Here is a 23,328-nt window from a genome sequence, read left to right as displayed (position 1 = left end):
AATCACGTTCTCAGGCTCTCCTCTGGAATTGCTCCAGTGTGTCCCAGAACTGGGCACAGTACTTCAGGTATCATCTCCATGGTGCTGAGTAGAAAGGAACAATCACCTCCTCAAAACCTGCTGATAACTCCCCCCCAAGATGCCACTGGCCTTTGTCACAAGGGCACACTGCTGGCCCAAGGTCCTTTCTGGTAAAGCAGCTTTCCAGACAGCTGGCCTCCAGCAGCTACTGGTGTACAGAGTTACTTCTCTCCAGGTGCAGCACACTGCATTTCCCTTTGTTGAACTTCTCTGTTCAGATTCCTGCTGGCCACATTCTCCGGCCTGACAAAGGCCCTGCTACACAAACCAGCCCTGTGAGATTTCTGTCCTCTGAAAACCTGCTGAGGGTGCAATCTGCTGCATCTTCCAGGTTACGATGAAGACTCTAACTAGTACCAGCCCCAGTATCTAGGTCTGCTGTAAACCACTAGTGACTGGCCTCCACCTGGACTTTGCTCTACTAAGAACCCTTTGAGCCCAGCAGTTCTGGCAGTTTTAGCCCATCTCACTGTCCACTCACCAGTCCATAGTTCATCACTTGATCACTGGGGCCATTATGGGAGACAGTGCTGAAAGCCTGCCTAAGATAACCATTATCCACTACTGCACCCTCATCCAAGCTAGTCAAATCAGAGAAGGCTATCAGGTTGGTCAGGCCTGACTTGTGAACAGATTTGTTCTCTCTCCTTTATCACGTCCCCGAGGAGAGAAGCCACACAGTAGAGGAAGTTCCATCAAGTTTTAATTACACATTACTACCTTGAGACTTCTGCTATGGTTACTCCAGAGGAATGCAGTAAACAAATGGAATGGACACCAAGGAGGAACCCATAAACAGGAACAGCAGGCAGAGCCCTCCCCAGCCCTGCTTTCAAGACAGTCACCAACAAGACCACATCCCATTCCAGCAGCCTGTTTGGGAACTGCTTCCCAGGCACACATCCATATACACACCCCAGTGCTCGCTTATTCACCCCGTAATTCCCCTGCACCACTGCAGAGGTGTCACAGACACATTTTATGAAAAATCCTTTCCTTAGGATTTTTTCTCCTGAGAAGCTGAGAGGCCTCAGGAACAAAATGTAAACAATGGTTATCTGCTGCTGTAGAATGCAACAGGTGCATCTGTGATTGGTCTCATGTGGTTGTTTCTAATTAATGGCCAATCACAGTCCAGCTGCCTCAGACTGTCTAACAGTCACAAGATTTTATTACCATTCCAGTCTCATTCTATTCCTTGCAAGCCTTCTGATGAAATCCTTTCTTCTATTCTTTTAGTATAGTTTTAATATAATATATATATATCATAAAATAATAAATCAAGCCTTCTGAAACATGGAGTCAGATCCTCGTCTCTTCCCTCTTCCTGGGACCCCTATGAACACCACCACACAGAGGCAGACACCAAAGGAGCCAGAGCTGGGGTGCACTGGCAGAAGTGGGGCCAGCAGGACGAGGGGAGGACTCTCCTCCCCTGCTCAGCCCTAGAGAGGCCACATCTGGAGTGCTGTGTTCAGTTCTGGTCTCCACAGCTCTAGAAAGACAAGGAACTGCTGGAGAGGGTCCAGCAGAGGCCACAAGGATGATGAGGGGTCTGGAGCATCTCTCTTATAAGAAGAGGCTGCGGGAGCTGGACCTGTTTAATCTGGAGAAGAGAAGACTGAGAGGGGATTTCATCAATGCAAATAAATATCTGCAAAGTGGGTGTCAAGGGGATGCTGCCAGACCCTTGAATGGTTTCCACTGACAGGATGAAAAGCAACACCATAAACTAAAACACAGAAAGTTTCACCTCAACATGAGGAAGAACTTCTTTCCATGGAGGGTGGCAGAGCACTAGAACAGGCTGCTTAGGGAGGTTGTGGACTCTCCCTCTCTGGAGACATTCCAAACCCACCTGGATGAGTTCTTGTGTCACCTGCTCTAGCTGACCCTGCCTTGGCAGAGGGGTTGGACTGGATGATTCCCAGAAGTCTCTTCCAACCCCATCCATTCTGTGATCTGTAACCAGGACAGTGCTGCCCACTCAACCCTCTTCAGGCAGCACAGATCTGGCAGAGCCCAGGCATAACTTGCTCCCAGCTGATGTCACCTGCAAAAATGCAACTCTGTAACAGCCCCTGTAACTACCCTTCCCTGAGGACAAGAGAACATCAGCTCCTTTAGAATTCTTAAAATTGGACTGAAGAACACATATAATAGGAATGGTCAGGAGGAAAAGATGTTGTGCTGGTCTCGAGGAAAAACCTTAATTAAAATAGAAGAGTTTTCCCAACCTTATCTTCAAAATTTTATATAAAAATCTTCTGTCTAAAAGAATTCAAAACTGAGCTGTAGTTTATGTAGCTAAAGATAAACCACTGGATCTCTAAAGGCACATGGCTGCTGAGATTACTGCACACTGCATCACAATAGAATATAGCCCCCTGGAAGAAAAATAATTCCTCCCACCCCAGACCAGGAAATTAATAAAACCCCAAAACCAAAAAACAGACAAACAAAAAAACAAAAAAAAGAACCCATTACCTCCCCTAAAAAACACCCCAAAACCAGCATAAAAAAGTCCCACAAAACACAAACCAACCCACATTTCTGCCCAGGCCATTTTGTGTTAATACAGAACATGGATGGGTTCAGTTTTCTCTACCTCATCTGGGCAACATACCTCAGTATGCTCACCTCAGCTGCAGCAAAACACTGAGGTCACCCAGCTAGGATTGGTATCAACCTGTGGTGTCAGCTCAGTTCAAGTATCACTCTTGAGCTCAGAATCTGAATTCCTTCAGACATGCCTTGGAAGCAGAGCATTATTAACCCCACTTCATGGATGCATAAACATAGGCAGTGACACAGAAAAAGTATTACTTATCAATTCAAGTTGAATTATCAAATTCAAGCCACCAGCATTCCAGTGGGATACTCTGCAAGGCTCTGCAAGTGCTTCAAAAGCCTGTCACAAGCCTAGTACGTATGTACTTGTTCCAGTTTTCACTAAATGACTGGAACAATAATACTATTCTGTGTCAGTATTGGCACATACCACCTCTTTCTCATATATTTAACATTGGAAATGCAGAAGCAAAGCAGAGCTTTACTTCAAAGTACTTTGATATCAGCTTTTGAAAAGCCCACCTCTAATCAATATTTAGAGTGATGTGACATTAACTGAATCGTGAAAGAAACAAGTTCAATGAAAACACTTTTAGTCATTAAATTCACCAAGCTCAGGAGCCTTTTCTCTCTGAGGTGGACTGAACTTGACTTTTCACCTTGAACTATTTATATCACATGAGCACTTAGGGGACTCATTTAAAAATCAGAATTATCCTGTGTTATACACTGTTCAGTCAAATAATTAAAGGACAGCCCTATGCCTTGGCAAATTCCCACACTTGAGCTCTCAATATCAGACATTACCTCTTCAACAGCAGAAGTAAGTGGCAAGTTCTGTTACAGTAAGATCACACCCACAAATCACAGGATCAGGAAACCTGCAAATGTGTATCTAGCTTTACCAGAAGGTCTCTGCACAACCTCTGGCACAGTGCTTTCCTCTTGAAATGCCCCTTAATTCAACTCCAGAAACCAGAACAATGACAATCATCACTGGTGCAGGTGACCACAGGGCTGACTGCAGAGGTGTCTGTCCAGTTCTGTACTCCAGAGAGGTGAAGTGTTACCACCAGAAACCCTGTGTCATGAGTAAGCACACAGCTCCATCAGAGGAGGAACATTATCAGTAACATGGCATTTCCCTGTTGGTATTCTTTCCATATTCCTGGTTTCCTACCTGTATCCAGTATTGTTCCTGCCAACTACAAGGTGCTTTGGTTGTGTGTCACACATGTAAATGTTAAAGTCATTTTCTGGCACCAGATCCACATCATGGAAAATGAAACAGTCCCAGTTTGCTTCCTTTAGGGCCTCTAGGTATCCTACATTCAGCAGTTTGGCTCGATTAAATTTGGTGTTGCCAGCCTGTGGAAAAGAATGGGAAAAAACAATTCTGAAGAAGGTGCCACAGCTTTTGAACCAGAGCTGCTCCTGGGCACTTGTTCTGATTGCACGATTTGCAACCACACCTGTGTGGCTTTTCCAGCACCGCGGGAGCAGTAACTGCACGGGGTGCCCTGCCCCTTCACACTGGGCACAGCACCTGAGTGGCCAATGCTGCAAAGTGTTTCTCCAGCCTCCATCCATCACAACCACACCCAGCCAGGGCCAGGAAAGCCTGTGCTTAGCTGGGCACCAGAAGTGTGACTGCTCCATGGCTCAACCACCCTTCTGTCCTAGTCCTGGAGTTACCCTCAGGCTCCAGAACAGAAGAGGTACCAGTACAGTCTAGAAACTGGTGTTCCATACAACTGTGTCAGTAAGGCTCATGGAAGTTCTTTTTAAAAAAAGCAAAACCAAACCAAACCCCCACGTTAATCCCATGCTAATTAGTCTCTAGATGTCAGAGCCCTTGCCATGAACTATTAATGCCTGTCCCCTCAGCTTGGAGAACAGCAATGCCGAAAGAGCTCCCTGTATTTCCTCAGCTCACACGTGAGTGGCAGAGTGGGAGTGAAAAGCAGGTTTCTTCATTTTTACCTCCCACCTATAACCTGATGATGCTGTTGCAGGGGATTTGCTCCTAGCACAGAGCTTCACCTTTTAACTTGTCTTCATCTTTTGCTTTTGCTGTAAGTTACTTAGTATTCACTTTTCAAAAATCTAATTCTTTACCTCTGAGGTGCAAGTATATCTGCACACACCTGGCAGTTTTGTAAGCTTATCATGTCAACATTCAGTTTGGAGCAAGACATGTGCTTATCTTGCTATTTTCATTTTTTACCTGGCTGCACACTGTACCAGTCTGCAGAAGGCTTTCTGCTCTTGAGGACAAAGTGGGGATTTACCTCAAGTTCCCTCTTGGGAGCCAGAGGCCCAACCCCAGCCCTCCCAGACACAGACAGGAACGTCATTTTCCTGAGCAAGGAACCTGTATACTTGAAAGAATAATAAAAAAACATTTTCAAGAGAAACTGCTTGGAATTCTAGCAAATTTTCTAAAAGGTGCCTGGACAGAAAGAGGGCCCATGGAAAATGAGAAAGAAGCTGGCCTCCCCAGGCTGAGAGAAGGTGAGCTGTAGAGTAAAGCTGTTGTATACAAAGCATGTTTTATTGTTCTAAAAAGTAACACTATGCTCTAAAATAGAATTTGTTCACTAAAACAACCGTCTGCTTCAGAATTAAGAAGATTTATGGGATTTATGACTCCATACCCGCAGTCTGAAAAATACAATACAGTGCCCATTCTGAGAAATTACAAGATGGATAATCAATTGCATCCATCCTCTGGAGGGAAATTTTCCAGTAAAAAGTTTAGATACAATTCACCCAAAATCAAGATGTCAAATTTCTGAATGGGGGTTTTTTTGGTGTGGCTTTTTTTCCTTAAAAAGTCCCATATATAAAAATAGCCATGAGACAGACTCCTCCTGAGATGAAAACATAGGTTATTGAGTGAACAGAACAAACCAGATGTCTGGTAAGATACATTTGGAGAACATCACTTGTGTCGAGTATCAAACCCCACTTAGTTCAGGACAGCCTCTTCCATCTGCTTAAGTTCTGTTCTCATCAGTGCAAGCCACCACAACAGCCAAATGCCAGCTGACCTGGCTTTCCAGGAGGAGCAGCTTGCCATCTCAGACCACATACTGAACAAACAGCAAAATTTGCTCATCTTTTATCAAGGACAGAATTGCCTCCCTTTGTTCCTATGGAAGAGTAACACTGACCACAAGACAAATGTATGTTGGGAAAGAAATTATCCACCCTTAAGGGATTACAAACTCACATTGTTGGGAGTGCAACACTCATGTATACACACATTTAGAGGAGCACAACTTTAGAGATGTTAAAAGCAGCCCATAAAGAAGAAATCTGGAATAAGCCCTCCAGTGGCTCACAGAAAAAAATACAAAAGGCCCATTTAATCTACCTCCAAAGTAGAGTGTGTATTGTCTTCCCTCAGAAGAGACTTAGAACAGCTAACAACATCACAAATCAAGAGAGAAAATGGATTTGCCCCAGAAGAGTTTTGTTAGCCCACTTTCCAGTCTTTGGGCATGCCTATCTACATGGAAAAGCTATGTGAAAGCTTCCAACCTTCCAAGAACAATCTCTGATTGAACAAGTTCAGACTTGACACTGCTGCACTCATCAGACAAAACTTCCATACTTTTGTATTACTTTTTGCTAACATGACAACAGCAGTTCTCCACTTCACATATTTCAATAAATTAAAAAGATATGCCCATTCTCCCAGTAATTTATTGCTAACCACTGCTTCCTGCTAGAATGAGCCAGTAAATGTATGATTATAGTACATATTAATGCAGAAAAAAATCCCTCATTTTTCCACTCTAGAGGCCGCATAATGACTCTAAACAATGAAAGAACAATTCATTCCAAGTAAAAATATCATGCCACGACTTTTATTGCTGCTCTGCTGAGACATTCAGCTGATCAGAAGTGTAAGAGTGGAAGCTTTCACCTAGAAAGCACTGTCTCATACTGATTAATTGACTCCAGGCTCCTTAATCAGGAGGGAAGAGAAACTGTATTAATTTATCATCACCTTTTTCTTCAACTGTCTCAAATGACTTTTTGGAGCCAAAGCAGAACATATAAGTAAACAACAGTAAAAGAAAGCAAACATAACAGAAGATCAAGAAAAAGACAACATATTACAAAAGAGAAATTTATAATGCTTTTAGCACATGCAATTAGAACATAAGCACCTTGATGAAAGACAATGTGGCACAGGTCTGCTTAATTTTAGCCACTGAAACAGCCTTGCTAGAAAAAATGCAAATAAAGAAATTAATAAATCTTTCAGGAACCAAGTGCTCTTCCATGACAACTACTTCCCACCACACTTGCTGGGCAAACAAAGCAGCTACAAGCAGCAGCTGTCGTGTTTAGTTTGAGAAAGCAAAAGTAAAACCACACAGTACACACAACTTACTAAGCACAAGAGATGGGAGAGAAGGGCTACAGACAAACTGGGACCTTCTATCCAAACGACTCCAAATGTGAAGACAGACAGGCCAGCCTAGTTACATGAGTGGATACTGTAAGAGAAGTCAGTTGCATTAGCAGTGCAAAAGATGTTTACCCTGCATATTAACTCAGAAACACCAAGTTACTCAGACTGAGAAATTAACACCAGTTAAAGACACTGCCAATACTCCCCAGCCCTGACATCCAGGAATGCCACCAGCAGTGGCTGCAGGCAGTGTTGCATCCCTCAGCAAGCAGAATTGTTGGAAGCAGGCTTGGAGGACTGATGTCAGACAGCAGAGGCAGCAGAAGCCTCTCCTCAGGCTGCAGGGCACAGCCATCACCCTCACCCAACCAGCTCTGCACGGCTGCCTCACCTGGTGGATGACATAGATGCCATAATCCAGCTGCTGCCTTTGCAGGAAGGGGTGCAGGTGCTGCAGGAGGTACAGCAGATGCTTCTCCCTGTTGCGGTGTGGGATAAGGATGGCCACGTGCTGCAGGGCTGAGCACTCCACAGGGTGGTACCGGCCCCTGGCTACCTGAGGGTTCTCCTTTTGCACCTCTTCCAGTGTAACAGATGGTTTGAAGGAGAGTTTGCTGGCACCTCCTGTAAGAGAAGCACAAGAACCTTTCCTGAGTCATTTCAGGTTGTGGCTGGCCCAGTCAGGTTTTGAGGCACTGTGTAAGAAACCCAGTTTCAAGCCCCAACTGGCTTCCCTGCTCTTCCAAGAGAACAGTAGCACTACAAGGATTCTATGCAGGCAGTGGAAGGAGAGGATGTCAAGCATGTGAGTTGCTTAAACTGACTGTGAAGTAGTAGCAATAAAATAAAAATATTTTTTAAAAACCCAAGAGAAGATCTAAGCTACTGCAGAAGGATTGGCCAGGAATGACTGCCAGGGCAAAGCAAAGGAGAAGAAAGTGGAAAGAGACACAGGACTGTGACTGTAAGAAGTCATCGGTACCTAAAGCACAAAAGAAAGCACAACAGGCTTAAGGCTATAAATTAATAAGATAAAATATACCAAGGCTTTCTGTAGCCAAATGAAATTTTTATCCCTTCTCTTGCACTGAGCTATAATTCCAGTTCCTCTGAACTCAGCAAGCCCATGAAAAAGTATGATACAGGCAACTGTGATGGCTACAGTCATTGCTGCATTTGCTTAATCAAATGTGTCTTGGGGTCAGGGCGTGCAGGGAGACAAAGATTTTTGTACTACATGAGGGAAGAAGGAAGAGTCTAGCTTCCCAAACAAATCCCTAATCAGTTTCACAATAAGGAAGAGAAAGAAGATAATGACATGATACTGATAATGAAGATAATGACATGATAATGATGCAAAGCAGGAGCCTGGTGCTGCTGGCAGTACCAAGCCAAGAAAAAAGTAGAATAATAAAAATGCCCAAACCAGGAAAACAATCACCCATTTGAGCCTTCATCATAATTAGCACCAACTCTAACAGAGTTGTGAAGTCCTTCAATTATTAATGCAGAGGCACAAAAGTATATTTAATAATAAAAAGGCAAAAAACTGAGGAAAGATGAAAACACTTGTGGTCAAGACAAAAATAATTTAATTTTTTAAAAAGAATTTTTTTTTTTCATGAGAAAGATGCACACATAAGCAAGGGAAAAAGAAAAATTCCTTTGTTAATCCCCATTGGCAGGCAGCATTGGCCACATCCAGGGAAGGGCTTAAGCACATACAGCAGCTGTTGGGAAGACAAATGCTGCCATCATGAATATCCCTCCTTCCTCCTTTCCCCAAGCTTTTACTGCTGAGCATGATGAATGGCACAGTCACAGGGTATGGAATACCCCTGCAGTCAGCTGGGGTCAGCAGTCCGGGCTGTGTCCACTCCCAGCCTCGTGCCCATCCCACTGGATTTTAGGGGGCCAGGACTGACAGAGACAAAGCCTCACCAGAGTGCAAACGCTGTTCAGAGTCAGCAAGTTACTGGTGTGTCACCAAAGCTGTTTTATCAACAAATGCAGAGCCCAGCGCCAGCTGCTCTCCCAGCCAGACCCAGCACAGGCACTGGGTGCCACAAGACACTCCCTCACCCAGCAGTGCTTCCTGCAACTGGCTATATTGGTTTCACAGAAAAGGAATCCAACTGGAATATGGCTGGGAAGTCAGCAGCACTACAGTGGATTAACTTGTCAGAGAGGAGAGGAAAACACCATCACTTACGCAGGTATGGAGACAGAGCTGGGCAGGGAACCTGAAATGACTCCATCATGGGAACATCTGCAGTGGATTCAATCTTCTCTTCCTTTTGACTGTGCTCCAGGCTAGTTACCTTCCAGAAAAATTCCACCATGCTCTTAGCTTTAGGAATTTCCTGTCTGGTGTCCACTAAGTAACTGAACGTGGTCCATAGCACCATCACAAATAAAGTGACAAGCACCAACACTTTGAACTTATAGAAGAGGTTAAAAACATTCCAGCCCAAGGCCATGGCTTTCCCTGATCCACAAACAGCTACCTCTCCTCTGATGCCGAGGCAGGTCACTGCATATCCAGCAGGGATGAAACCACAGCTCCCAGTAAGAACGTCACAGTAGGGAAGTAAAGCTGGAGGTAGGGAGGGCTGCCACACTTCCTGCAGTTTTGAAATTCATGGAGTCATAGTATTGTTTGCTCTTCAAATGTCACAAAATATGACTTTAACCTGGACCACAAAAAAAGAAAAAAGGAAGGAGAAAATTAGTTTCTACCACCTCTGCTACACCCTCACAGATTCCATGAAAACAGGTTATGACAATACACAAAAGGAACAGCAAGTAAGAACAACTGGTCAGAAACCAAGACCATGATCTTTGGTCTTAGTTCAGCCATAAACCAACTGCATGATTTTATGCAAATCATTTTCCTGTTTTGTTCTTCTCTCTCAATCTTTCTTTTTTTTTTTCAGATCAGAAAGTGCAACCATTATCCCATGTTATGTCTGTGTACAGTGCCTGGCAATACACAGGTTTTATTACTTCTGTTCCTACCAAAATTAACAACAGCTGCAAAGCAAGAGATTCTGCTGGCTATGAGTAAAGCCCATCCAAAATGAAAACCACATGAATCTCTGCAGAATAAACTGTTTTCTTCTGAAAGACAGTATTATTGATTTTACGTTGCTCTGCACAATGCAGTGTGAAACAACACTGACTGGTATCAGAAATCATTGTTCTTTATCTGCTGCCTGTCAGTACCACCTTTTGGATCTTTGTCCAGTATTCCTCCTCTCACACACTTGAAGGAGGAAAATCTTCCTGCTTTTTAAGGGAAAGGTTCAGTTTTTCAAAGGTGTTATGTCTGTGAGGAGCCAATCCTTTATTCCCCCTCCTGCCCTCTTTCAAGGGCTCCATTTTCTTACAGCCTTTCACTACCATCGTACTATAGTTACCACTCTACTTCTTTTGGCAGTTATTATCATTTCATAGCAAAGAAAGAATGAAATTTTAATGAAAGAGAGCTCTGATATAGAAAACACACAAGAAAACTGCAGCCTCTGAGAAGAACAAGGACTGAGGCTAAGTGAAGCAAAGGCAGTGATTAAAGACAATGCACATGAAACAGGCTAGATCAAAGAGAAGAAACATAAAAACATGGAAAAGGTTACTTTAGACCAGCCTCTAAAGTACATGAGACCCTGGAGAGATATCACAGGCACAAGGAGTACAGTAACTCCACATTTCCACTAGTTTAGGCCTGGTGTCTTCTGGAGAGTTTTGCTGACCAGTGGGAATGTATATGGGAGCCTGACCCAGCACTACCAAGATGAACTCCCAAGCTTTTAGGGTTCACTGGGAATTACCAGCTGCTGTCCCTCTTGGCAGGCACTTCATGGAATAGCCAACCTGCTCTCCCCATTCACATGCAACACATAGCAAAGCTGTAAGTACAGGGACTCCAATAAAAGACAAAATGTCCACCCTTCCCCACCAGTTTATACCCTGAAATTGTTGCAGACAATCAGGAAATCAGTGGAAATCAGTGATAAGCTCTGTGAATCATCTGAGAGCAGTGTGGACCTCATGGGTAATAATAGCCTGTAATTAATAAATCAAAGACCTTAGAATTTTGCTTATCTAAACTCTACCTACAAGTTTCTATGGAATAATCTAAATTGCTGCCTTTCAGCTACTATACAGTATTCATCAGGTGAAGCACTTCCCCTAAAGGGTGTCGTTTCCTCCAAAATAAACCAAAGGTCTCACAAGGAGAGAATTTCCTTCTCCATCACCCAATCCAAGTGCACCCCAGATTAATTTGGGCTGAAAAGGACAACATGAAAGTTAAAAAACTGAACTTTACATGCAGTGAACAACTATCAAAAGTTATTTATTATATTCACAGCTTCCCACTTTCCCAGAAATGGACTACAATCTTTAAAAAGAGTTAAAACAGTTGCTCACCACTGGTACTCAGATTAGTGCAAATGGGCTGTCCCCCATAAGAAATTATTTTGTTCATAAATAAAGTTTAAAATTAACTATCTGTGGGAAAACACATAAAGAAAAAACAGGAGGCAGCCAGTATTAATCAGAAGAAGTAGCTTCTGAAATATTTTGTTGTTTTTGTTAAAATATCAGGAAAAGCATGCAGGTGTAAAATTGCTAAGGTACTACGATGTTAAAATTATTGACATAAACTATGAACTTACTGCACCAACCTTATTTCTACTCTCCTCCACTCCTATTCCAAATCTCACACATATGAATTCCCTTTGCCAGCTTTGCAAGATTCTATAAGTAGTTGCTACTAAAAGTTCACGTTACTTGTCTCTGACAAATCTTCACACTATTCTACTGTCAGTGTGAATAATTTCCCATAATAACTAAACTCACATCTCCACTGGCTTCTATGGCAGCAACAGAATGATGCTCCTGCTTAAAATACACTTGAGCAGGGCAGCATAAAGATGCACACACGATAACAACCATGAGTCACCTTCAGCTCATCACAACTCTCATGCAGAGGGGCAATAATTCACGTTTCAGAAACCTACAGTTTGATTTTTTGGTGTTATCTACAGAGAATACAGCATGTATTTCAAAATGCAGACACACAAAGGTATTTTGGTATTTTAAATGGAAAAACACAGATTAATCAATTGACACACCAATCTACCTAATATTCTTACTTCAGAGGTTAAAAGGTTGTTTGCCTGGCTGTTTTCCCCTGAAACATGAGAACAGGATGTGCACAGAAAGGCAAACTTGATTCTATCAACAGAGAAGGAAAGAACTGTACCCTTATGAATGAAGAAATGAAGAGCTGTCACTTTTATGACTCCTGCCAAAGACTGAGAACTTGGGAACTTAAGAGGACAATAACTGAGGATAAAAGGATAAGCAAGAAGTTAAGCTTCAATAAGAACCTGCCTGTCAGAGAAACAAAAAAAAAAAAACACCCTTGGCCATTGCACCTCTGGAGGGTGTTGTGTTACCATTTCACACTAAGGACTCTTCAGTTAAAGTCATTTTTCACCAGCAAGCCTAAAGTACCTTGGTTGCCAAGTCAGGCAGCTAACCCAGAGTCAAGAAGACCAGAGCTTGGACCTTGTTAAAGAAAAAGTTAGGCTCAGGACCTGCTGCTAAAAAGCCATACTTGGAGAAGTAGTATAAAAGCCAGAGCTATAATACATAACATAAAATAATTATTAATGGAATAGTCTTAATCAAATACTGATTAAAATAGTTATGCAAAACCTACTCCAGCCTTAATAGTCTTGACAGTAACAACTCAGTAACAACTGTGGCAGGAGGGATATTCAGTAGCTAAATCCTTTCCACATCCTGAACAACCAAGTCCCCCATCCCACTGATCAATTTCCCATCTTCCTTTTGTTCCGTATGTAGTTAATGAAGCACATCTTTTTATCTTTGATATCCCTGGATTATGGCTGATACATTGGTTGGGGGTGGTGGTGAGAAAAGGCCACCTAGTCATACATTATACCATGTGCAAACAAAAATTCAATACTGAACAAATCTTGCTAGAAACAATAGTATCTCAGAAGCTGGAAACATGGTTCTTTTTTCTCCTGCACTTCATAATTCAGGGTGACCAACCCTTAAACATGGGTGGGAGAACACTTGTGGTGCAACTAAACTCTTCTCATAGCTCTGAAACCTGACTCTAGTTGTGTGTGACCTTCATAAAACAGACCAAAGAAACTTCCATAGGAAACAAAGTGCAACTTTTTTGTCAAAAAAAAATCTCAGTGAAGCACAATCAAACCTAGTTTAGAAAGTTACAGCTGGCTAGAAGGGAACGGCCCTTCAGACCACAAGGTCAAAACCACCACAGTACCCATTTCAAAATGCATAATAGAAAAAAATTAAACAGAACAAAGCCACAGTTATGCAAATATGGCATAAGTCAGAATTCTAAAATTGATGGAAAAGGTGAAAGGTCTCCATCTACATGCAGATATACTCGTATCTAGATAGATGCTGTAACACAATTCTTAATAGCTCCCTGATCATGTTGAGGCACAAAAATAGTGCATGTTTTGCCCTCCCCAAAACCATATCTGTACCAACAACTGTCCCTGTGCTCTGCAGCTTGTCTCACAACCCAAGTTCTATAGGCTGCATTGTGTTTTGAATCACAGTCCAAACCCTGCTTCCTTGTTGGATGGTTCCTGGCACTGCTCATAAGATATTTATCTGCAGGAACCCATCCAGGACACAGAGCTGTATGACTCCTCCAGGAACAGGGGCGTTCAGTTCTCATCCTTGAGCGTGATGGCACAAATATGAAGCCCTAACTTGCCCTTTTCCATCCAGGTCGTCCAAAATAGTAAGCAAGATTCCAGCATGGACAAGACTTCTGAAGCAAACTAGGATGATCAGAACCCATCCATACTCATCCAGGGTTTTCCCAGAAACATGCATGCATTGGATTCCGACACACTGTGCAAGCACAGAATGAGCAAGCAACACATGTACAAGCTGGTTCCCCATGTAAGGGCTGCAGGGTCAGCCTGTGCATTTGCCTCCTGATTGAAGCCAGTAGCACTACCAAGCTCAGAAGTGCCCAGGAATACTGGACTAAAGGATGTTCTTTTTCATCAATGCAGAATTCCTAGACAAAGTCAGTATCAGCCAGAAGACTGAGAACTGATAGCCCTGATCTAGATGTAAGTGAAGGAAAGTAACCTTGTGAACAAAATTTGGTAAGTAACTGGAGTTGATAAAAACTCATTATGGTCCAAACCGTGATTTTTCACTGATACATTTTTAGATTAAAACTGTCATTATGATGATTATGCTAAAGCCTAGATTACTTATTCAAAAAAAGTTATGCTTAACAGTATAAACAATCAGTGAGAACATGGTGCCTAAATTTTACTTTTCATATGTTCACATTTAAAACTATTCACCCTGTAGGGGTGAAAGATATTTTCATCTGACGAAAGAAAAATTAATTTTTAATTTACACAAACCAACTTTGACTACCTGTTTCACATGGTTGAGTAAGGACAGATTTCCCACGGAGGATTTTCTAGAAGCCCCTGCAAGCTCCTCAAGCTCACGCAGAAATTCCAAAGGCAGCAGAACAGGTTCAGCGGCAACGAGCATTCACTTCAACCTAACTCTAAAAACTGTAATAAGTTCAAGCAGGAAATGAAGCATGAAAGAATTCCCTGGGACTGCATTTAATCAGCTCGGTACTAAACAGACAATTATTTGTTATTTTATCTAGGCCAGAATCAAAAGCAGCAACGGGTTAGCTCCGGGTACATCAGGAAGTGTAGCAGTCTTCTTCACGATATCCACCAAGAAGGAATTAAAATTCCTGACAACTGGCAAGGTAGAAAGATCACTGCACAGCATCAGCTTTTCTATGCAGGATAGTTCAAGTCCTCAAGTTTTACAAGAGTCTATACCTGCTCCTTTCACAGGCATTTCCTTCTTTTCAACAGATTAGTTTCTTATTAGGGCCGTTAAGCCAATAGCTTTTAACACCTCTTTTACGCAACACTTTCATAATCCTATTACCTCTTCCTATTTAAAACCCACCAACTGCACTGAGAAATGGTTTGTTTTTCAAAAGAAAAACAAACAAAAAAGATAAATCCAATCCTCAAACAAATTCTCTTTCCACTTCTCAGAATTTCAAGCCAAATAAAGAAAGCACATTAAACCACTCACTGCTGCTGCCCCATCGCTCCTTCCCGTCGAACACTCACTTCAAGAACTACGGAGAGCACTTCACAAGCAGCAGATACTTTTTATCCAGGAAACCCCACACCATAAAGAGACCTGTGTTATCTCTCACAGGCTGCAGGAAACAATCAGCTCAATATCACAGGATGGGAAAAAAAAAAATAAAGGGAAAAAAAAAAAAAAAAAGAACCAATACATCCCACTTTTCCTCAGGCCAAAGAGGATCCGTGGTGCTGTCCCACATGCTCCTCCCTCAGCTCATGAACGAGCCCGGGATGGCAGCCAGCCTCCCTCCTTTCCTGCTAGCACAGCAGAACCAGCACACAGGCACTCAGGCACACCAGGACAGAAGCAATATTGCTCAGAAATAAGTCCCACAACAAACCCTTCCATTAGAAACAAAGGCTCAAGCCTTTGCTCCTAAAAGCAAACCACAATCTACCAGTGCCCTTTTGGCATCTTTTCCATTTGGAGATTTTAAACATTAGAGATGTCATTCTTCTTACACACAGCAAGCTGCCCACTCTCTTGTCCATATCTGTGGAGAAGTCCCAGTGCTCCCACTACACTCCTCTCTTGTTATCGCCTAGACAGACCCATTGATGACAGTCTCTACTTTATACAAGCATCTACTTCATGCAAACAGCCTGGCTCACTGACCCTTCATCATGAAAAGCAACTTCCTATTATCAGGTTGTCCCTCCCTGGTGCTTTTCTACCTCTCTGAGCTGTAAAATTCCTCTAGCAACCCCACAGAATCAGCTGGATCAAAACAGAGGTGTCACTTTGTCATCTCACCCATCTGGAGCTCCCTAAACTACCAGGGATGCAGCACTACAAGGACCTGAGTAGACATAGGTAAGGTGGATTGCAGAAAAGGATGGGAGAGAAAGTGTAGGCACATCCTCATGACAAGTGTTAAGTTTCTTGTAACTCAAACCCGCTTGAACTCTTTGGGCAATGCATGCATTCCAAGCAGGAAGGTATTTCAAGGCTTCCCCAGTCAGTGGCACCTCCTCTGTGCCACAAAGGTCTTATCTATTTTCAGGACTGCACAAGAATTTCAGGGGAAAGCTTCCTCATTTCAGACACTCAGTAGTGCAGAAAGAACCTTTAGCACTACCGCATGTTTTAACTGGTCAGTCACAAAGCCACACCAGTATGGGTCTCAACTGTCACCATCTCATCTTTCTCTCTGGTCCAGTCCCCAAACTAGAATTTCTCTGCACTAGCACAAGCTCTCATGAAAACATAGAGCTAGCTGAATTAGGAAGCAAGCAGAATTTCTAGCAACTTTCTGTAATCCTTTGTCTACACTTCCCACTGAAAAATGTCAGAAAACCTGATATGACAACCAGCAGAAACACAGTAGTTCAGCTTTCAGTTGACTGGGAATCGTTATTTTAGGAGAATGATAACAGATATTTCCAGGCAATGACAGGTAACATTCTATAAACTGCCTGGAACCAGGCAATTTTAAAGAGGAAATGTATGAGTTAAAAAGAAACAGACCAAGGTGCACTTGTGGGGCCTGATTACAGTAACAGCCACTGCCAGCTAAATACTCCAGTCCTGTCAAGAAAACAGAGATACACAGATGTGCTGACTCCACACCCTTTATTCCTTGATAATTGCTTGATACTCAATATAAAAGAACAAAGGTACTGACAGCTCCAACTCCCTGAATTACAAACCAAAAAAAAAAAAGATAAAAGAATACCTAACACACCAGGAAATAACTGCTGTGGTTTAACCCCAGCTCGCAACTCAACACCACACAGCCACTCCCTTAACCACCAACAGTGCGAAGGGGGAGAGAATCAGAAAAGTAGAAATGAGAAAACTCACAGGCTAAGATAAAAACTGTTTAATAGGACATAAAAGGAAGAAAATAATAATTAGAATAACTGTGGCAATAATGATAATTAGAATATACAACAGACATTACGCAGTTGCTCACCAATGCCCAGCCAGACCCTGAGAGCTGTCCCTGACCAGCCCACCCCTCAGGTGATACACTGAGCACAATGTCCTCCGGTATGGAATATTCCTTTGGCCATTTTGGGTCAGCTGTGCCCTCACAAATTCTTGTGCCACTCCAGCATTTTCACTGGCAGAACATGGGAAACGAAGAAGTCCATGACTTGGGGAAAACACTAGTCAGCAACAACCAAAACATTCCTGTGTTATCAACTCAATTCTCATACTAAATAAAAAGCACACCACTGTACCAGCTACTAGGCAGAAAATTAACCCTATCCCTGCTGAAACCAGGGCAATAGCCTGGATATTTTAGCTTGCACAACTTACTGCCTCCAGGAGTGAGTGTGGGCATCACAGAAGAAGTGATGGCAACAATGTAAATGAGGAAAGGCTTGGCAGATAAATACAATAAATCCAGTACATAAAAAGAGAACATCACAGCAAAAAAGCACTGAGAAAGAACTTTCCATACATTTTTAACTCTGACATGCAGGACAGATAAGAAAATAGGAGTGTCCCATTATCTTGCGTATCCCTAACAGGGACACCATTGTTCTTCAACTCAACATTATCCTGAACAAGGAGTGCTATTCCCATGTTCCAGCCTGCTCTGGTTTATGATCAATAAGCTGAGCAACTGTCTCCACTGGGAATGCATTAGACAAATGCAGCAGTCCCTAAGCACTGGTATATATGAAATCCATTGTCCTTTGAACCTGTGTTCGTGATTTTCTGCCTGCTAGACTCTCATTTTACCACACTGGAACAGCAGAGGGGGAGGTAAAGACTCAGAGGTCACTTACCAACTGACAAGGTAGACTCAACCTGGGGAAAATTAATTTGTTGTCAATTAAAAATTGAGTAGGATGGTGAAAGGCAAAAAGTACACTTCCCCTCCACTTCCTTCTTCGCAGGCTCAACTTCAATCATTCATTCCCAACTTATCCACTTCTCAACCCACAACAGTGCAGGGGGACAAGGAATACAGGTCACAGAATTATAGAATCATCTAGGGTGGGAAAAACTCCATGATCATCGAGTCCACCTGCTGACCCAGCACTGCCAAGCCCACCGCTAAACCATGTCCCTAAGCACCACATCTACAAGAATTGGGAATACTTCCAGAAACAGTGACTCAACCACTTCAAAGAGCAGCCTGCTCCAGGGCTTGACAATCCTTTCCATAAAGAAATGTTTCCCAATATCCAATCTGAGCCTCCCCTGGTGCAGCTTCAGGCTATTTCCTCTTGTCCTGTTGGTTATTACTTGGGAGAAGAGACCGACCCTTTCAGGCAGTTCTAAGGAGAGGTCAGGTCTCTCCTGAGTCTTCTTTTCTCCTGGCTAAACAACCCCAGCTCCCTCAGCTGCTCCTCACAGGACTTTTGCTCCAGACCCTTCACCACTTCTGCTGCCCTTGTCCAGACTTGTTTCAGCACCTCAATGTCCTTCTTTGTAGTGATGGGCCCAGAAGTGGACACAGGACTCAAGGTGTGGCCTCACCAGTGCCGAGTACAGGGGGAGAGTCACTACCCTAATCCTGCAGGGCACACTGTTGCTGATCCAGGCCAGGATGCCACAGGCTGCAGCTCCTTTCAAGGCATCTCCTCCTGCTACAACATGAGACTGACTACTGCACCCTCAGGTGAGAGAGTTCTCCCCAGACATAGGAAATGAGTGGGTGCTACTCCAATCCTGCAGCACAATTTTCACTTTCCTGAGGCACAGTGAACCCTGGTGCTAAGCTAGGAAATGCAATCTAGCGTCTCCAGGCCAAGAATCACGTTTATGAATGGCCCCTCTTGTTACACAAGTACAGCTGAGCCACTGACCTCACTGTAAGACACGGCACTGCCAGCCCGAGCCCAGCCAAAGCGACGGAGTGAGGGATGCAGCAAAGAGTTCTGGCACAGCCCATTGCTCCCTAATGCTTACCACAGAAACAGTTAAGGAATACAGCACTTTTTAAAAACACCTTCCCGTCAAAGATGAGTGGAATATCCTGAAAAAACACATGATCACACAGATCTCTGTGAACACAGGAACCTCATGTGTAATGGAATGCTCAGGTCACCACTCAACTCAGCAATACCCTATCTTTGTCTGGCAGCTGTGGCCTTGCTGGAGTGGCATCAGTTAGTAGAGAGGACAGATGTCAGAGGCCTTTACTGAAACACTTCAACACATTCCTGATCAAATTCCTCACTCAACTCTCTCCTGCACAGTAAAATAACATCTGAGAAAACCATTATATTACAATAACAGACATTCCTTTTTCAGCTTCACAATACATTTTTTTTAATGAAAGTGTCAACCACAGATAGCTAAAGCAGTACAGAAGTAGCGTAGACCTGTGGCTACTTAATACATTTATAATTTTCAGTCTATGTGTATCTATGAACAAAGTTGTAAAAAAAAAAGACAATTAATAGAGTTGAACATGTATTATGAAAGCATAACTAGGAAGTTTTTTTTTTCTCATGAAGAACATTTTTGTTTCTGATAAAGGTGTTTCAGCACGAGAACTGCACCAAAGACATTCCAGCTAAAGCTTCCTTAGGCATGAACAGATTTACTTTTTTGTTATTTTTGCATTCTTATCCCAGTAAGGATTGTAAGTTCTCAGGGCCTACTGCAAAGACATCCATTAAAATCTGTACAGACAGCATGACTTTGTTAAGCTATTAAATGTAAGGGACTTCTTCCATGTTAAAACACAATTTACACCTATGCCAGTTTTCAACCAATCTGCTGATGGACTTTTATGCAGTAGGAAAGTTTCAAACATGCAATTTAAGAGCTCTAACTCAAACCCCTTGGAAGTGATGTGGCCTAGAACAACATTTTGGATCTCAAAACTAGCACAACATTGCAACAAGAAATTTTAATCAATTGCTTGCAGAAGTAATTTGAAAAATATACTCCTGAGAGACAGATTATTATTAAACCTTTTGGACCTACTGTGCAGGTCTTACCCCTTCCCATTTCACTGATGAACAAAATTAGATGCAAGAGTTCAGAAATCAACTACAGGACTGAAGATTGAGGGGAAGCACAAGATTAGTGCTGATGCTGCCTCACCCACATCAGAGCCAAATACATTGCTATTACTTGTAAGTGCACACATTTACAATCACCACTGTATCCGTTTAAAGGGATTATCTGAATTATAATGCATGATAGCTTTATCCCACAATTCCCTGCCTGATAAATAAATATTTACTCAGCTGTTGCTCTCGGGACACCAAGATGACACAGTTGTAGCTGTAAGGCATGTTACTTGTAGGCGTGCCAAAGCACTTCAAACAGAAGACAAAATACTTATAAAACACCCTAAATATGTGGAACCCATAAAGAAAAAAGTGAAGGAAGCATTCTCCCATCATTTTACAATATTCGCAAGGTCCCATTTGTATTCAGGGCCAAACTTCCAGTCTCTGAGGCAAAAACCCCAGCTATCTCAGCAAGAGACCTGCTGGGTGACTTTTGAACTATGTATTTGCCAAAAAAAATGGGTTTTTAACCAAATTCTTGCGTCATTCACCCAGGCTACAGAATCTCAAGGCACACCTCCTTCAAACTAACAAAAAACAAGTTCACCAAACTCATAAAGCTAACTTAGACTTAAGATCATATCACAGAAAGCCAGCAATCAAGCACCTTCCAATTTCTATTTTTCTCCTACATATTATTTAAAAGAGAAGGACATGCCAACTCAAATCAAAGAAAAAACCAAGAACCCAAGCTTTCCAAAACTGAAGTAGCAAATGTCTTACTTCTAACTGAAACATATTTGTGAAAATGAAACACAGCTTTTACAAAAATGACAAGGAAATACCCACATAAATCAAAGCAAGATCAATCAGACCTAAAGGAAGTGTTTATCAAGAAAACTCAGGCACAGTTACATTATCTTGGATGAAAGGTGATACTTCACACTGTTAAAGAAAGGTTCATGAAACATTATCCAAGTTGAGCAGTGAGAGAGAATAATACAAAACCCCAAAGGTGCACTTCTACATAGTCTAAATTTAATCAGTGTTTGTAATTAACAGCAGAAGACCTACAGAATCATCAATGAGTTGGCAAAGAAAAAAAATATTTAGAGAAAGAGCATCTCACATAGCTACCAACTTTACTGAAAAAACTGTAAATATTTGAGGACTGCAAACTGATCACAAAGTTTATTTCTCTGGGTTCTTTTAATAGTAGCTATCTGAAAGACATCAAACTTTCACCTTCCTTTCCTCTAAACCTCTCTGTTGAAAACGGTCTTGTAAACTGCCTCAGCTGTCTCTTGGGAACTTCCACAGCTGTTAAATAAAGGGGTAGAAAAAATGTTAAATCCATGAGAGATATTAATTGTTAATTCTTTGAGACAAGCAAGCGTCAGTAACAACTGAATACACATATTCTCCTTTTTGACTGTTACTACCAAAATGCTGTGAAAGTCTTAAAGTCTGCAAGGTTTCAAATCTTATCAGAGCTCTACTTTAAAAGCATTTATATTATGATTCAGAACTAAAACCTTATTGAATACTCATGCTAGTAGCCCCACTTCTGCTCCCCCTCAACATCTGCAAACACATTTCACAGAATCACAGAATTAGCTAGGTTGGGAAAGATGTTTGAGATCATTAAGTCCAATCTATGACCTAGCACCACCTTATCAACAGAACCATGGCACTAAGTGCCACATCCAGACTGTTTTTAAACACCTCCAGGGACAGTGACTCCACCATCTCCCCAGCAGCTCATTCCAATGCCCAATCACTCTTTCTGTGAAGGATTTCTTCATAATGTCTAACCTAAACTTCCCCTGGCACAGCTTAAGACTGTGTCTTCGTGTCCTGTCACTGGTTTCCTGGGAGAAGAGACCAACCCCCACCTGGCTACAACCTCCTTTCAGGTAGTTGCTTCCATCATCACCTGGAGTATTTTTGTCAAATGACAGTTTCTGTGAACTTGTCCAAGTCTCCTTTCAAGCCCACTAATCACTATTCTGGCTCTTCCAAATTAATATCAGGAGAAGCAAGTGAAATCATTTATGTCCTGTCAGTGAGAAAATGTTTAGTGAAGAGCATCACTTGCCTGTTCTCTGGTCTCCATGTGTGAAATGGAGAAAATAACATCCTGTACTACATTTACTTTAACACAAAACCATCCAAAGCTGTACTTAGAATGCAAAAACCAGTGCACTGCAGACGTCCTCCTAACTTACAATCCCCAAGCCCGAGTACAGTAACTACTTCCACCGAGTACGTAATTTTTAAATATATAACTACTGCCAATTATTTCAGTAAAGCTATGTTCTGATGAACATTATGTCCCGGTAGACTTACTTGCACGATCACCGCTTAAAGTCCTGCCTGTGATGCTCCATGAGGGGCTCCCCACACGCACACGGGCTCCCTGGAAGTCCTGAGCGGCACAAGACGACCCAGTTTCGGCCACGGACCAGATGCTCCAAGTCCGAGGAGGTGCAATGAAACCAACACCCTTCGCCTTTCGCCAACGACCCCAAACCAAGCGCCGGCCGGGCACTCGTTATCCCCCAGCGCTATTTCCACACCCGCCCCCGTGGTTCTGCCGCTCGCCCTCAGGACGGGCAGCCCCGCATCGCGCTCTCCCTCTCTGCAGACGGAGTTCGTACTTACGGGTCCCGCGTCTCCCAGTGCCCCCGGGGCCGCAGGGGCACGGACACGCTCCCGGCACGGTTCCCGGTGCCGCAGGGACAGGGACACGCTCCCAGCGCCACGGCCCCGCTCCCGCCGCGGCCCCCGGCTCGCCGCCCACCCGCCCGCTCGCGCAGGCGCCCTGGCGCCGCGCCGCCCCTCCCGCGCTCCCCTCAGCGCCCCTCCCGCCGCTGCCGCTGCCGCTGCCGCTGCCGGGCCATCCCGGGAATAGCGGGCCGGCGGGCCGCAGCCGCTTGTTTGCTTTGGGCTTCCCGAGCTAACGCGGCAGGCACGGCTCTGTCAGCGCGGCTCGGACGGTGCCAGCGGCTTGGCACGCCCGGGGCGTTGGTGGCGGTGACAGAACTCTGCCAGCTCTTGCTATTTACGGGAATGCTGAAC

General features: G+C 43.2%; 1 protein-coding gene across 4 annotated transcripts in view; it reads right to left on the bottom strand.

Annotated features, from left to right (window-relative positions):
* B4GALT4 (beta-1,4-galactosyltransferase 4) overlaps positions 1-23,067 on the bottom strand; it is a 28,076-nt gene extending 5,009 nt beyond the window's left edge. Inside the window, exons 1-5 of one of the 4 annotated variants that reach the window (XM_071433307.1) lie at positions 22,912-23,054; positions 22,597-22,675; positions 9,294-9,774; positions 7,473-7,705; positions 3,833-4,020 (exon numbers count right to left, since the gene is read on the bottom strand). In XM_071433307.1, coding sequence (XP_071289408.1) covers positions 3,833-4,020; positions 7,473-7,705; positions 9,294-9,561 — 689 coding nt within the window. In that variant the 5' untranslated portion in view covers positions 9,562-9,774; positions 22,597-22,675; positions 22,912-23,054. Of the gene's footprint in view, positions 1-3,832; positions 4,021-7,472; positions 7,706-9,293; positions 9,775-11,049; positions 11,153-11,241; positions 11,387-22,596; positions 22,676-22,911 lie in introns of those variants that run through there. The other 3 variants (XM_071433306.1, XM_071433308.1, XM_071433309.1) reach the window with 3 other exon arrangements.
* Positions 23,068-23,328: the final 261 nt, after the last annotated feature.

This window comes from Agelaius tricolor, unplaced genomic scaffold (assembly GCF_023055355.1).
Source record: "Agelaius tricolor isolate 1412-34295 unplaced genomic scaffold, bAgeTri1.0.p SCAF_9, whole genome shotgun sequence".
Taxonomy (NCBI): Eukaryota; Metazoa; Chordata; class Aves; order Passeriformes; family Icteridae; genus Agelaius; species Agelaius tricolor.
Note: the sequence above shows the minus strand (reverse complement) of the source record. Positions and strands in the feature narration are given on the sequence as shown.